Source organism: Lynx canadensis, chromosome D2, assembly GCF_007474595.2.
Source record: "Lynx canadensis isolate LIC74 chromosome D2, mLynCan4.pri.v2, whole genome shotgun sequence".
In the NCBI taxonomy this organism is placed as follows: domain Eukaryota; kingdom Metazoa; phylum Chordata; class Mammalia; order Carnivora; family Felidae; genus Lynx; species Lynx canadensis.
The window spans coordinates 28,883,220-28,900,039 of NC_044313.2; the positions used below are offsets into that span (position 1 = coordinate 28,883,220).

General features: G+C 40.4%; 1 protein-coding gene across 1 annotated transcript in view; it reads left to right on the forward strand.

Annotated features, from left to right (window-relative positions):
• Positions 1 to 16,820, forward strand: part of LOC115527059 (dynamin binding protein) — a 113,252-nt gene that overhangs the window by 40,629 nt on the left and 55,803 nt on the right. Inside the window, exon 5 of the mRNA XM_030334442.1 lies at positions 10,335 to 12,311. Coding sequence (XP_030190302.1) covers positions 10,335 to 12,311 — 1,977 coding nt within the window. The remainder of the gene's footprint in view (positions 1 to 10,334; positions 12,312 to 16,820) is intronic.

Below are 16,820 nucleotides of genomic sequence, written 5' to 3' on the forward strand. Positions count from 1 at the left end.
AGTTCATGAGTTCGAGCCCCACACTGGACTCTGCTGTCTGTGTGGAGCCCGTTTGGGATCCTCTGTCCCCCTCTCTCTCTGCCTCTCCCCTGTTTATGCTCTCTCTCTCTCTCTCTCTCAAAAATAAGTAAACATTAAAAAAAAGGAAGTGATTTAAAATGAATAGTTGTAGCCATGTCTCAGTGACATTCCAAGTATTTCTCACTTACTCTGATAGACATATGAACTTCTAAAGATGGACCATAAACCGTTTCACCAAGGATACTTGATTAAGTCCTCACATTTCTGCATGAGCACAGAAACCAGTAGTGTTCCACAAACTGATGTTTATGATGAATGCAATTTTTGTGATGACAAAGGAGGAGCCAGCAAAATGGTAGAATTTATTGGGCATGTTCTTAATATTGTTACTTGCTCTTTTGAGTATGGCCCTGAAGGACTAGGCTTAATTTCTTAAACCATGTGCACATCTGAGAGAGAGAGCTCGCAGAGGTGGGGAAAGAGAGAAACCTAGCAAACTTCCCTAACCCTTAGGCAGTGAGAAGGAATATTGAATTTAGATCTTAATCCTCAAAATCTGTTTTGAGAGTTTCTTACACTTTGCATTGACCCTCTACCTCTGTTCTGAACACTTCTTTGTTAATCAGTGTTGGAAAGGGAGAGAGAAATAGATCAAGATGTTATAGCAGGAAACTTTTATCTGTCTCCACTCACAGCTCTTCCACTGCGGGGAGAGGGGGGGTCTGTAGTCCACATCAGACCAGAGGGAGTGGAGAAAAGGCCAGAGCACAGTAGCTTCCATTAGAGCTGAGCAGAAGATATGGATGGCATGGATTTGTCCTTTCCTATACCTAGAGCAAATAAATGGTATAAGAATATACTCTGTGGGAATATGCAGTATGTCTACAACATTTGGGGAATTGGAAGATGTATCTTCTGGAATTCGCTTTTTTGCTTTATATCTTGTGTAGTCAGGTCTTAGATACTAAAAAGAGAGATTTTTCTGCTGAATGCCTTCCCTGGAAAGACTGGTATCATGGGTTCTGAACTTGCTTTGAAGTTAAAATCTGCCTCAGGAATCCCAGGGCCACAAAATAGATTCTTAGGAAGACCCTAGCATGGATCTTTCAGCCAGGAGCCTCCTGGACCAAGACTGACTCAAGCTCAGGCTGGGTCTTAGAACCTGTAGATGTTATCTTGATTAGTTTTTAAGCAAAGGAAGAGGATGCAGCAGGGGCAATACGCAGGAAGAGACTAGAAAGAGATATGCTAACTGTCAGTGTTTTTATCTGTTCTCTTCTCTGATGCTCTCCTTCCAGTGAGTGCACTGACTATTCAGCTCTGTTTCCTTCTATGCTTTTCATGTCTCTTTTAGCTCTGTGTCTTCTGATTTGAACACATAAGCCTTTGAGAATGGGAGAGTTAGATAGATGCACCTCTGCAATTTGAATTTTTCTGGGAAGTTTAGCAGGAGACACAGAAATGATTTTAATTTCTCTTGTTTTCTATGCACGACAGTACACATTAACAGATAATAATTTTACTTGTGGGAAACAAAACCAGTAAAAAAAAGAAAGTATTTTTTTATGCCACCTATAGTTTATAAAACTTGAGTCTAGGCTTCCTGATTTTCAAGTCTAGTGCTTGGGATGTCCCTTCTACTTCTTAGGTTGAAAATTGTTTTTTTCCATTAGATCAGTGTCTCAGCTCACGAGTGGTATACATTCCTCTAGCCCTGCCTTCTAGTACTATTAGTCCTATTCCCTGTTGTTTCTTTCTCTCTCCTCAGTACCTTCCGTGTAGCAGTGAAGCTTCCTCTGTTCTGTGTAAATAAAACTTTTGGTGATTGAATATATGTCAGGAGGGGATTTGGAAACCTTAAGAGCCTGTGGGATAATGTTTGAGACCTGTTTCGTTTTACCATGCTGCCTTCAGTTAATTGTTACCTACTTACTGTTCAGAAGTATCATTGGGATTAATAAGAGAAAAAATTATATATTTTAATTGTAAAATTATGTTATTAAAGATACATATGTATTTGGAGCTTAGGAGATAAGAATTCTGATGGCCGTAGATTTAAATCCATCTCTACAACTTAGTAGCTGTGACTTTAGGCTAGTTACTTATGTTATCTCAGCCTCAGTAGGATAATAATACCTACCCCAGGTAGTTGTGAGGGTTGAGTGAGGTTACGCACATAAAGCATCTGGAACAAGGTAAGCATGCAGTAAAGATGAACTGTCCTTCTTATTCTTAACCTGGGATTCCTGGACTTTGTGGATGTGCTCTGGGGGGACGTTGTGTCCTAATAATGACATGAAGTTTATGTGTCTGTACATTTTTCCAGGGAGATTCTATCTGGAATTGGAATCACCAGTAGTTCTTCCAGCAGGTGTCACCCTTTCTCCTTTCCACAAAGCCATCCAGTTGTTTTGGACTATTCCCTGTATTCTGAGTTATATTTAAACTCCGAAAACAAGGCTGTCTCTGTATGTCTTCTTTGGAAAAATGTCTATTCAAACCCTCTGCCTATTTTTTAATCAGGTTGTTTGGGTTTTTTTGGTGTTGGGTTGTATAAGTTTTTTATATATTTTGGATATTAACCTCTTATCAGATAAGTCATTTGCAAATATCTTCTCCCATTCAGTAGGTTGCTTTCTTTATTTTGTTGGTGGTTTCCTTCACTGTGAAAAAGCTTTTTATTTTGATATAGTCCCAAAAGACACATGAAAAGATGTTCAGCATTACTAATCATCAGGGAAATGCAAATCAAAAACCACGACGAGATTATCACCTTATACCTGTCAGAATGGCTAAAATCAAAAAGACAAGAGATAACAAGTGTTGGTGAGGATGTGGAAAAAAGGAACCCTTGTACACTGTTGGTGGGGATATAAATTGGTACAATCCTGGTGGAAAACATGGAGGTTCCCCAAAAAATTAAAAATAGAAATACCATATGATCTAATAATTCTAATAATTCACCCAAAGAAAACAAAAACACTAATTCAAAAAGATATGTGTGCCTGTATGTTTATTGCAGCATTATTCACAATAGCCAAGATGTGGAAACAACCTAAGTGTCCACTGATAGATGATAAGGAACATGGTGTGTGTGTGTGTGTGTGTGTGTGTGTGTATACACATACACATATACATATACATATACATATACATATACATATACATATATATACATACATATATATATATATATATGTATGTATGTGTATATATATGTAATGGAAAATTATGCAGCCATAAGAAAGAATGAGATCATGCCATTTGTGACGACATGGATGGACCTAAAAAGTATTATGCTAAGTAAAATAAGTTAGACTGAGAAAGACAAATACCAAGTGAATTCACTTATATGTGGAATCTAAAAAAAACAAATGAATAAACAAAAAAGCAAATCAGGCCTATAAATACAGAGAACAAACTGGTGGTTGCCAGAGGGGAGAGGTAGTGGAGGGATGGGCAAGCGAGAGATATAGACTTCCAGCTATGGAATTAAGAAGTCACAGGGAGGGGCGCCTGGGTGGCTCAGTTGGTTAAGCGGCCGACTTTGGCTCAGGTCACGATCTCACGGTATGTGGGTTCGAGCCCTGCGTCGGGCTCTGTGCTGACTGCTCAGAGCCTGGAGCCTGTTTCAGATTCTGTGTCTCCCTCTCTCTCTGACCCTCCCCCGTTCATGCTCTGTCTCTCTCTGTCTCAAAAATAAATAAATGTTAAAAAAAAAATTAAAAAAAAAAAGGAGTCACAGGGATAAAAGGCACAGCATGAGGAATACAGTCAATGGTATTGTAATAACCATGTATGGTGACAAATGGTAGCTATGCTTGTGGTGAGCATGGCATAACATATAAAGCTGTTGAATTACAGTGTTGTACATCTGAAATAATGTAACATTTTGTGTCTACTTTACTCAAATAGAAAAATTATTTTTATTTTTATATTTTAGAAAGCGAGAGTAAGGAGGGGAGAAGGACAGAGAGGGAGGGAGGGAGGGGTGGGGGAAGAGAGAGAGAGAGAGAATGAATCTTAAGCAGGCACCATGCTCAATCCCACGACCCTGGGATCATGACCTGAGCCAAAATCAAGAGTTGGATGCTTCACCGACTGAGCCACCCAGGCCCCCTCAAACAGAAATATTTTTAAACAGAGAAAAACAAGGCTCTCTCTTAAAGGATCAGTGCAGGTGGCCAGGGCCATTTACTGTTTTAAAAATAAACAGAGGGAGAAAAAAAGAGAGAGGGAAAACAAAAAACAAAAAAAGAGTATGAAAAGGAAAGTACAGAAAAAGAGGAGAGAAAAAAATTAGTGGGAATGATGAAATATCACTGATAATTGCCTCATATAACACAGAATGCTTATAACCTCATTTTCTAGGCCACCTCCTCACCCTCAAAAAAGACCAATAAAAAATGAATTCATAATTTTATTTTTTAATTAAATTTTTAATTTTAATTCCAGTATAGTTAACAGTGTTATATTAATTTCAGGTGTAAAACGATTCAACAATTCTATATGTTACTCAGTGCTCTTCATGACAGGTGTACTCTTTTTTTTTTTTTTTAATGTTTATTTTTGAGAGAGAGAGACACCAAGTGTGAGTGGGGGAGGGGGAGGGGGAGAGAGCGAGGGAGACACAGAATCTGAAGCAGGCTTCAGGCTCTGAGCTGTCAGCACAGAGCCCAGTGTGGGGCTTGAACCCACGAACCGTGAGATCATGTATGACCTGAGTCAAAGTCGGTTGCTGAACAGACTGAGCCACCCAGGTGTCCCTATGATAAATGTACTCTTAATCCCCATCACCTATTTCCCCCATTCCCCCCATTCCCCTCCGCCCCCAGCTCCCCTCTGGTAACCATCACTTAGTTCTCTATAGTTAAAAGTCTGTTTCTTAGTTTGTCTCTTTTTTTTTTTCCTTTGGCTTGTTTGTTTTGTTTCTTAAATTCCACATATGAGTGAAATCATGGTATTTGTCTTTCTCTGACTGCCTTATTTCACTTAGGATTGCACTCTCTAGCTCCATCCATGTTTTGTTTTGAGAGAGAGAGAGAGAGCATGCTCACAAATGGGGAAGGTGCAGAGAGGGGGGGGGGGGACAGAGGACCTGAAGTGGGCTCTGTGCAGATAGCAGAGAGCCTGATGCGAAGCTTGAACCTACAAACTGTGAGATCATGATCTGAGCTGAGGTCAGTTGCTCAACTGATTAAGCCACCCAGATTCCTCTCTGTGTTGTGGCAAATGGCAAGATTTCATTCTTTTTTATGGCTGAATAATATTACATTGTATATGTATGTATATATACACACCACATCTTCTTTATCCATTCATCTATCAATGGACACTTGGGCTGATTCCGTAATTTGACCATTGTAAATAATGCTGCAATAAACATAGTGGATGCAATAAACATACATAAACATGTATACCTTTGAATTAGTGTTTTTGTATTTTTTGGGTAAATACCCGGTAGTGTGATTAATGGATTATAGGATAGTTCTATTTTTAACATTTTGGATAAATTTATGTATAAATAACCTGATAAATGATATAATGCCCAGGCCATAAATTTGTGATGCCGTGTGTGTGACAGATGAGGGTAAGGTTCTCATATGGCTCATATGGAAATCTAAGTAAAACATGTGGTGAGTCTGCCTAAAGCACATAGTCTCCTGGGCATTGTGATTCAGGCTGGGGGGCAGGGGGACCTAATACTACGGAGTCAGACTACTTACATTTCAGATTCTAAGAAGGCTTGTGTTTGTTCTTACCATCTTATTCCTAATGCATTTCTCGTTCGAATTAAAAAATCAACCAGCAAACGTAAGCAGCCTGGCGGCTGGGATTATTTGTGCATGAGTGAAAGGCTCAGGCTGACTCTAAGAGTCACCACCACACTTCCTATTTTTCTGTTTTTGAAATCTGGGCGCTCTGTTCCAGCAGTTCCTCATATTGTTGTTTCAGAAGGCTGGAAATGACCACCAGGAAGCCTCTTCCTCAGGACTCACCTGGGATGCCAGTGCAATAGCTGCACGACTCTTTCTGATGCAAATGAGAGACGGTGCAAAAACTCAGTAACAGCTACAAAATAAGGGTGTTGAGCAAAATTAAATCTAACATGCTTTTCGGGGTTTAAACTGTGATTCTTAAAAAAAATTCACCTTTTTGGGGGCACCTGGGTGGCTCAGTCAGTTGAGTGTCCAACTCTTGATTTCGGCTCAGGTCATGATCCCAGGGTTGTGGGATGGAGCCCCGTGTCAGGCTCCATGTTTGAGTAAGCTTAAGATTCTTTCTTTCTCTCTTTCTCTCTCTGTCCCTCTCTCCCTCCTCTCCCAGTGCCCCTCTCCCCCGCTTGCACACACTCTCTTTGTCTCTCAAAAAAAAAAAAAAAAAAAGATCTTTTTTTATATAAAAGTAGTCAACAGAATGACAGTCTGCCAGGTAATAAAGCTTATTGAAACAGTCACCCGGGTGAAAACAGGAAAAGCAAGCCCTGTTATAAGGGTTTCATGGAGATCTGGCAACACAAGGAAAATATTGTAATTCTACAGTTTAGGAAAGCCAGTAGAGTGGGAGTTATGGCATGCCTTTATTCTTCTGATTCACCCAAAAGCCTCTTGTGCCTGGATAGTAGCCATGTCTCCAGTGAGTTTCTTCTGTGGTTCTGATGGATTAGCCTTAGAGGTAGTGGGGGAAAAAATCATTTATAAAATTCTCAGGACCCTAAGCTCTAACCAATGGATAGTGAGCCATAAATTAAAGGAATATAAAAATATAGGACCAAGACCCTATATATTTTTTTCAGGAATATCTAAGTAAAACATCAAATCAGTGAAAATGTGTTGGGTGCCTACCACCAAGTACAAAATCTTAACATTGGGTCCTGTGTAGTATATAAAAATACAAGTGTCAAAATTAGTGATGTAAATGATAATTTCTTTACTAGGCTACAGATGGCCAAAGTGGATATGAGTTTCTAAGGTCTTTTAGAGAAGGATGCTAGGGTTTCAGATAGACAGTCTTGTTTGTATAGGAGCTAATGAAAGTGTCCTTGTGTGGAATAGGGAGATAATATTGTCTGGCTGGGGTGGAGGCAGGGAACGGGTTACGACTGGATGTGGGTGCCAGGTTGCACTAAGGTAAAAACATGAGAATAGTCTTTTAATAGTTTAGTAACTAAACCTTTTTAGAGAGTTTAGAGCAAACTTATTTTTTATATATTTCAGATAATAAGAAATACTTTTAAATTTTATTTTATTGTTTTTTTTTTATTGTAGAGAGAGAGGGAAGCATGAGCAGGGGTGAGGGGCAGAGGGAGAGAGAATCTTAAGCAGGCTTCACGCTCAGCCTGATGTGGGACTCGATACCACAACCCTGGGATCATGACCTGAGCAGAAATCAAGGGTCGGACGTTCAACTGACTGAGTCACTAGGTACCCCAAGAATAGGATTTTTAGAGAAGAATCCTATGGGAGTAGTAAGAAGCCTTCATGCCTCACAGGAAAAAATTGAGCGGGGGAGGGATATGATAAAACTGGTACGTTTATCATCTCAGTTTGGCTGGAAGAGACTGGAGAAGATGAAGTCTGGGACAAGGTTTAAGAGAGTGAGATGGCGAGAATTGGACCAGGGCAAGTAGTGAGTGGAAACACTATTTTGAAAGAAGGCATTAAAGGAAGAAAGGAAGGAAGTAGGCTGGAGCCAGTTTCAGAGGGAAGATAGGATTGATTTATTTGGGAGTTGGAGTTGCAGAATCATCATCAAATTGGACAACGAATGCTTGCTCTGGAAAGGCATTGTATCAGACTCAGGAAATACAAAAGAGAAGTGGTACCTGCCATTAAGGAACATGCCATTCACTTGGTGAGAAGATAGGACAGACTTAAATTTTTTTTTTTTCAAATCAAGAGAAGTTGAGTATCCTAAAAGATACCCTAAAGTTGATACCCTAGAAGATAATCTAGTTATAACATATGCTTGACTATAAAATAACTTATGTGACTCTGGTAGGTGTTTGCTGTCCTGGTCTTATTTTACTTGGGCTGGTTGCATCCCTTGATCACCTCTGCTGATGAAAGTAAAATTGACTAGGCAGCCAGTAACAGGAAGACTTAAAAAGATTAAAACTGATAATCCACAAAATGAATAATTCATCATCAGATAATTAAGAGTTTGTTTTATAACAATTTATTACAAAACCATAGAGCAGTTCTTTAAGTTGGGGTGAATCCTCTAAGACTGAATTTTAATTTCATTTTTTTCCAGAAACACTGTGCCCCTATCCTTTCTTTACCTCACCTTCTTCAACAGTAAGACAGATAGACACTAACTGTTCAGTTTACATTTTGTGAAGTTAACCGAAACATTGATATTGGAACTATTTTCGAAACAAAAGTACCTATTGCTAGAACATGCTTTATTATGATGTATTTTCAGGATAAGAATAGTTCAAAAAGGCCTCTGGAGGATATAAATGAAGAATTTGTTGCCCACACCCTGTACCTCCAACAAAGAAACCATTCCTGAAGACTTGTTTTATTGTTCCATATTTGATATTAAATACGATTTAACATGAGAGAGTAGATGCATTGGTTCAAAGGATTACAGTGGACATGTGTACACACACATACATATATTTTAAATGTTTTTATTTATTTTTGAGAGAGAGAGAGAGAAACAGACTGACAGAGCATGACCAGGAGAGGGGCAGAGAGAGAGGGAGACACACAATACAAAGCAGGCTCCAGGCTCTGAGCTGTCAGCACAGAGCCCGACACAGGGCTCGAACCCATGAACTGAGAGATCATGACCTGAGCTGAAACCAGACACTTAACTGACTGAGCCACCCAGGCGCCCATATATATTTATATTTATATTTATATTTATATTTATATTTATATTTATATTTATATTTATATTTATTTTTATTTTTATATTTATTTTTATTTTTATATATTTATATATAAAATATATACACGTATATTTTAATGTTTGTTTATTTTTTGAGAGAGAGAGAGAGTGTGTGCACAAGCATAAGAGGGGCGGAGAGAGAGAGAGAGAGAGAGACACCACACAATACAAAGCAGGCTCCAGGCTCTGAGCTGTCAGCACAGAGCCTGACGCAGGTCTCAAACTCACAAGCTCTGAGATCATGACCTGAGCCAAAGTTGAACACTTAATTGAGCCACCCAGGTGCCCCAGATATGTGTATATGTTTTTTTGTGTGTTTTTTTTTCCTTTTTTTTTATTTTTTTATTTTTATTTTTTCAATATATGAAATTTATTGTCAAATTGGTTTCCATACAACACCCAGTGCTCATCCCAAAAGGTGCCCTCCTCAATACCCATCACCCACCCTCCCCTCCCTCCCACCCCCATCAACCGATACGTGTATATGTTTTATCATTTATAAACTAATCCAATGACACAGACTGTAAGAACACTGTTTAAAAGTAGTATTTTTCAACTTTTTGATCCTAGGAGCCCTTTTATACCCTTAACAGTTATTGAGACCCGAGGGAGCTCTTGCTTATGTGGGTTTTTGATATTTGCAATATTAGCTATTAAAACAGAAAATTTAAAAACATTTATCAATTCATTTTTTAAAACCTATTATATATTAACATAAACAGCATATTTTTAATGAAAAATAGTTTTCCAAACAACAATTTTAATGAGAAGAGTGTCATTCGTTTACATTTTTGCAAATCTCTTTAATATTTGGTTTAATACAAGAAAGCTAGATTCTCATTTATATTTACGTTCATTCTCATTGAACTGTGGTTTACTGAAGTATGTGAAGTATATGAAGAAAATATAGTTCTGACTTTACAGACTCTCCAAAAAGATCTTGGGGCTCCCCCAGGATTCCATGAACCACACATTGAAAACCACTTGTTTGCAGAAACGTGTACTATTTTGTCACTAAATTGTCAAAATTCACTAAATTCACTAAATTATCAAAAGTATTATACCCTGTGTGGCTCAGTCGGTTAGGTGTCTGACTCTTGATTTTGACTCAGGTCATGATCTCATGGTTCATGAGATCAGGCCCTGCGTCAGACCCTGCTGACAGAGCTGAACCTGCTTGGGATTCTCCCTGTCCCTCTCTCTGCTTCTCACCCACTTGCATACGTGTTCTTTTCTCTGTCTCTCTCAAAATAAGTAAATAAACATTTAAAAAAAAAAGTATTATACCCTTAAAACTCCAGATGTGTATTTCCCTGAAACTGACGTTTAAAATGATGAGTTGTACTATTAGTTATGTTAATACTCTTTTGGGGTGATGACTCAGGTCATTATCTTTGCTTCTCTTTCTTTAGGCGACCTAGTGATTCTCGATGGTGCTCCCACTGCCGGCTGGCTGCAGGGCCGAAGCTGCTGGGGCGCACGGGGCTTCTTCCCGTCCTCGTGTGTCCGGGAGCTCTGCCTGTCCTCACGGAGCCAGCAGTGGCACTCGCAGAGTGCCTTGCTCCAGATTCCTGAGTACTCGATGGGACAAGCCCGGGCGCTGATGGGGCTTTCTGCCCAGCTGGATGAGGAGCTGGACTTCAGAGAAGGGGATGTGATTACCATTACTGGAGTTCCTGAACCAGGCTGGTTTGAGGGGGAATTAGATGGTCGAAGAGGCATTTTTCCAGAAGGTTTTGTAGAGCTTTTGGGGCCCCTGAGGACTGTGGATGAGTTGGTAAGTTCTGGAAATCACGACGATTGCATTGTTAACGGTGAAGAAGACACCCCTACAGGAGAAGAGGAGAGGGAGCCCGAAGAGGATGAGGAGCAGCCAGGGACCTATGGAATTGCCCTCTACAGATTCCAAGCCCTGGAGCCAAATGAGTTGGATTTTGAGGTAGGTGATAAAATCCGAATTCTGGGGACGCTGGAAGATGGCTGGCTGGAAGGATCACTGAAGGGCAGGACAGGCATCTTTCCTTACCGATTTGTAAAGCTCTTTCCTAAAACAAGAGCAGAGGAGACCATGGACGTGCCAGAGGAAAGCAGCCCTGCTGAGATCCCTGACACTTCTCTGGATTGTTCTGAGAACTCCATAGTAGTAGAAGGAAGAAGACATGAAACTCTCGAATATAAAGCGGAGAAGTCCAACTGTGTTATTTCTGAAACATCTGCTTCTCCCCTGGAGCATCTGACTTTTGCGTATGAAGTAAACAAAAATTCTCATCAGGACGAGGGCACCTCAGGAGGGCCCCTGAGAAGCCCAGGCCTGGGGCACGAACAGCCTCTTGCCAAAGACTGTTTTGCAAAGGATCCTTCAGAGACTGTCAATGGGGTTTCCTCTCAACCTCAGGTACCTTTTCGTCCCAGACTGCAGAAAAACCAGTATTATTCTCCAGCGGGAGGGAGCCTCCTAAGCTCAGAGCAGTATCCTGACCCTGTTCCCTTCGAAGCAAGGACTAAAGACTACTCCAGCCTACCTCCCAGAGGAATGCACTCCCCACCAAAAACCCTTCAGAAGCCAGTGCGACCTCCTCACAGTGGCTCTAGTCTTTTTGTCCCTAGGGTAGTCAGACCCAGCCAGTTGAGCCCTCAGCTCCAGGGCATGGTAAGATGTGTTAAAAAGCCCCACAAGCTCAAAGAAAATGCCTCTGGCTTTTGTTCTGGATCAGAGGTGAAGCCTGGTCTGCAAGATAAAGGGTTCGCAGTGGAAGCAATGACACTTGTGCAGGGAGAAGGCAGCACTGACCTGGATTCTAAGTTGACACAACAGCTGATAGAGTTTGAGAAGAGCTTGTCAGGACCCGGCACAGAACCAGATAAAATTTTGCGCCACTTTTCAATCCTGGACTTTAACTCCGAGAAGGACATTGTCCGAGGTTCCTCAAAGCTACTCAGCCAGCAGGAGCTGCCTGAGAGGAGAAAAGCCCTAAGGCCACCGCCACCACGGCCCTCTGTTCCAGCGTCCACTTCTCCCCAGAGCCTGAAACCTGAACCTCCCTTGGCAGTGCGACCCTCTCGCCCAGCTCCCCTGCCTCCCCCGGCACAGCACAGAATGATATCCCCCAGGCTCCTAACCTGTCCCCATCCTAGCTGTGAGACCCCAGAAAAGGAAGGCCCTGAGAATATGGAACAGACTCCGGACCAAACTTCCCCGTGTCCGTTAGTACTGGTGAGGATTCAGGAAATGGAACAGGACTTGGATATGTGTAGCGGGGCTCAAGAAGAGCTAAACGTGACGGTGGAGGAGAAGCAAGATGAATCATTAAGGGCAGAGACCCTTGAGGACCTTGAGTTCTACGAGAGCAACATTGAAAGTCTGAATATGGAACTCCAGCAACTTAGAGGTGAGTGGTGAGGAAACAAAATGTACTCGCTTCTTGACATCCACAAGTCCATGTTAACAGCCTCCTTGTGCTTTTTAAGGGAGATGTTACCGTCTTCGACAAAGAATGATTTGCTGTTTCATTACCTAATTTCATATCACAATTCGACTGGTCTGTCTTGGTATCTCCTATGACCACTCACTGTAGCTTCCTGAGTTCACTTGATGCCCAGATAAAGAAGCTCAAACCTCATTGATGTTCATGCCTCCTGTTCTGGTGTGGTATGCATAGCAGTCAGGCAGCTGGGAAGTCCCTTAACCAGGCTGTAGTGAGGACTAACAACTCCTAGGCTAAGATTCATGAAAAACTGCATCTTATGTCTTTGTGGTTTAAGGACTGGGTTTCAATAGTAACCATAAGTCCTAACATGTATTAACTTGTTCATAATAAGGACTGGTTACCATTTGCTTGCACAAATAATCTTCACAGCCACCCTAAAGGCACTGGGATAATTCATACGGCTGCTTTATAGATGAGAAAGGTAAGATTTGCAGAGATTAAGTAGCTTACCAAGGGAACTGGGAGCTCTTGTTTTTAACTACTGCAGTTCACTGCTTCCCACCTTGCACATTCAAATATTCAAATTCTGTCCCTTAATTTGGGGGTGACCAGCCTCGGGGACTCCATTTGTATTCACCAGACTTATGGGAGAAATAAATTATAAAGGAGAAGGAGAAAGGAAGTGAGGCACCAGCATTAGTCTAGGGCTCGCGGAGAACACGGCTGTGTCACTTCGGGCAGGTGTGCCAGAGAGCTCCGAACCCACGTGTCCTCAGGAAGGAAAATAATACAAAGTAATGTGCGGATGTAGGAATTGCAGGATACTGATTGAACTCCCAGCAGGAGAATGGTGGTCCGGAGAGGCTGGCTCAAGAAGGCGGGCCAAGTACACACGCTCACCTGCCCCTCTACTTTAGATCACTGCAAGCGACTGGAAAAATAAGTTCCAACAAGAAAGAGTATTATGGGAAGGCCAGAAGTGGAGTCATCTTCTGAGAGAGGGGAAGCAGATGGTATTAAGGAGAGGAAACTTCTATCTAAACTATGCTCGGGAGAGGACCGCTATGCGAGCACGTTCAGGTCTGAGGGGACTGCAGCCTCAGAGGCGGGGCAGGGCCGGGGGGTGTCCTGGAGCAGATTTGCTGTGAAGGATCAGGGAAGAACTAGGGCACTTGGGCTGAACAGGGGCGGCAGCAACAGTTACCCTCAAGGGGACTCGTGAGGATGAGCTCTTAGGCATGTCCTCAAGAAGGTGATCACTTAGGGGCACCTGGCTGGCTCAGTCGGTAGAGCATGCAACTCTTGGTCTTGGGTCATGAGTTTGAGCCCCACTTTGGGCGTAGAGTTTACTTAAAATAATAAAGGGGACATTAAGAAAAAAAGTGATCATTTAATATGAGTACCTGAAGTCCTGGGGGGATTGCCAGATACCTTGATGGTTTCAGTGTGCCTGAAAAGGAGTTATAAGGGAATCTCAGTGCTGCATCCCCAAAGCAATAGCAAGTTCCAGGATCTTCCACCACCTTCCAACTTGTAAGTTTTGAGATACACCTGTAAACTATTCTTGCATTAGATATACGGGTGGCAGAACAAAAGTGTCTCAAATTTCAGGTAGTGGGAATTTCTCAATAATGAGGCTTTTTAGGAGGGCTTGGCTGGCTCAGTGGGTCATGCAACTTTTGATCTTGGGGTTGTGAATTCGAGTCTCATGTTGAGTGCAGAGATTACTAAAAAGACATTTTTTTTTAAAGTAATACTTTTTAGAATTAATTGTGTTCCACAGAAATGCTATGTCTTCTGTGCTTAAGGATCCCATGCAGTGTTTTTAAATGGATGTGTAGATTAATGGACTGGTACTAAGTGATGAAATGGGTATTCTTTTTCCTTCAACTGACCTTCTTTTTTAGGACTAATTTAATAATTTAGCCAGTGTTCTTACCGTGCTTTTTTTTTTTTTTTAAGTGCTAAAAGTTTAATAATGTGATAGATCTACAGTGGGTGTGTATAGTCTTAATTAAAAAGATTTTTCTTCATTTGAATCTATCAACAGCATAGGCTATATTAATGTTAATTTTTTTTCAATAAGTATTATTTATGTCTATTGCTAATGTGATGAAATTATTCCTTGCAGTCACTAACAGTACCTCATAAGGTCATCATTTTCTATTTTCATAAAAATGATATTCAGTAATATAGTCAGTACAGTGAAAAAGAAGGAAATCATCAGTTTGAGCACTAGGCTTTACTCTTCCAATGCTCTTGATACAGCATTCATCTAATTCTGATTGATATTATATTTAGTTGTTTCTATGCCTCCCAATGTGAATTTTAAACCTACTGAGAAGATATACTTTGTATTAGTGTATCATTTCCCACACACCTGCCAGAGTATTCTGCAGGTAGTAGAGACCCATTAAATACTTGATAAATTGGATATAGTTTAACTGAATGAAATTAAGTTGAAGTTGCATGTCTACTTCCCAGAGTTTTCATACATCTCCTACCTCTGTTTGTTACTTTGAACTTGGACCACTGTGGCTCTGGGGACTGTTGGAACAGAGATGCCAGTCCCCTTATCAGACACAGTTCATGGGTAGCAAAATAGTCCAGTGCTGTGTCAGACCCAAGGTAAGGTTCTTTGTTGTAGCTAGCTACACCTCCTTCTTAAGACTCTGGAATTACGGTGACATGAGGATTCATTTTGTAGAAGAAGCTCTATTTTTTTTTCAAATCTGAAATGTCATCTTTTATAGTTTTCTGTTTCCTGCAGGTAGCTTTCAGCTTGTTTTTTATTTTCTTTACATACGGTAAGCATAACTTTAGTATTAGAGTCTGCATATGATGATTCCAAGATATTATGTGTTAGTGGGGTTATTTTTGATGTTGCCTACTCCTCATTCATGTGGTCTAGACTCCTTATGTGTCTGATTATCTTTTACTGTGTGCTGGTCATAGTATTTGCAAAACGTTAAGACCTACAATGAAGGCACCTGATTCCAGAGAGGATTTGCATTTGTTTCTATCAGTTTTTTTGTGATCTGCTAATGTTCCCAAATTCCCAAAGGATAGTAATCCTTGGGATTCAAGAAAAAGAAACTGGAATCTCTGTTAATTCCTAAACTATAAATTATTCTGAATTTTAAACTATTTATTTACATGTTCTTAAATAATAATAGTAATACCATAATCATCTATAATGAATAATTTTTCTTTGTTAGGCTTATATTAAAAGTTTCAGAGATTATAATTTTCCTGTCTTATGCTAATACTAAAAGAGATTATTATATTATCATGGCACACACACATATACATATATAAGAAATACATATATAAGAGCGCAAGTGGGGCAAGGGCAGAGAGAGGGGGTAGAGGATCCAAAGTGGACTTTGCACTGACAGCACTGAGCCCCATGTGGGGCTTGAACTCACGAACCACGAGATCATGACCTGAGCCAAAGTCCAACTCTCAATTGACTGAGCCACCCAGGTGCCCCAACAAGATTATATATTTTAATAACATGTAAAAGTGTTCTCTACCTGATAATAGACTTTTTAAAGACTTTAAAGACTTTCTTACTTTTTAATTTAAAATAATTTTAGATCTGGGGCACCTGGGTGGCTCAGTCAGTTAAGCAGCCAACTTCAGCTCAGGTCATGATGTGTTTATGGGTTCAAGGCCTGTGTCAGGCTCTGTGCTGACAGCTCAGAGCCTGGAGCCTGCTTTGCATTCTGTGTTTCCCTCTCTCTCTGCCCCTCCCCGCTCACAATCTTTCTCTCTCTCTCAAAAATAAACATTAAAAAAATAAAATAATTTTAGATCTATAGGAAAGTTGCAAAAATTAAAGTTCTCATATACCCTTCACTCAGCTTCCCCTTAACCTTAACATCTTACATAACTATAGAATATTTATCAAAGTCAGAAAATTAACATGACAATAGGCAATTGAAAACATTAGAAGAGGGGAACATTAACATAAAATAAATTGTAAATAAAAATAATTTCAAAACTGTAAAGTAATACCACAAGTAATTAGTATTTAAAAGTTATTCTTAAAACAAGATTGTAAATACAAAAGCTTTATTTGCCCTGATCCTATTGATCATTGTTTTGTTAATATTCCAGGCATAAGAAAGAGTTTCCATCTTAGATTGATGTTGGTTGGATTATGAGTGTAGCTAAAAGCATCCTCAGGTGGGGCCACTAGGGTACATGTAAGTTCATCTTCTTTTTTAACAATGAAGTATTTTGTGTACTTGCTCTGATTTTGACTTTGCCATTGAAATCAATATTGTTTTTGCTAATTCAAAATTTAGACAATATTTTTGCTAATTCAAAATTTAGACAAACTGGGTGGCTCAGTCGGTTAAGTGTCCAACTTTGGCTCAGGTCATGATCTCACTGTTCGTGAGTCTGAGCCCCCTGTCAGGCTCTGAGCTATTAGTTCAGAGCCTGGAGCCTGCTTCAGATTCT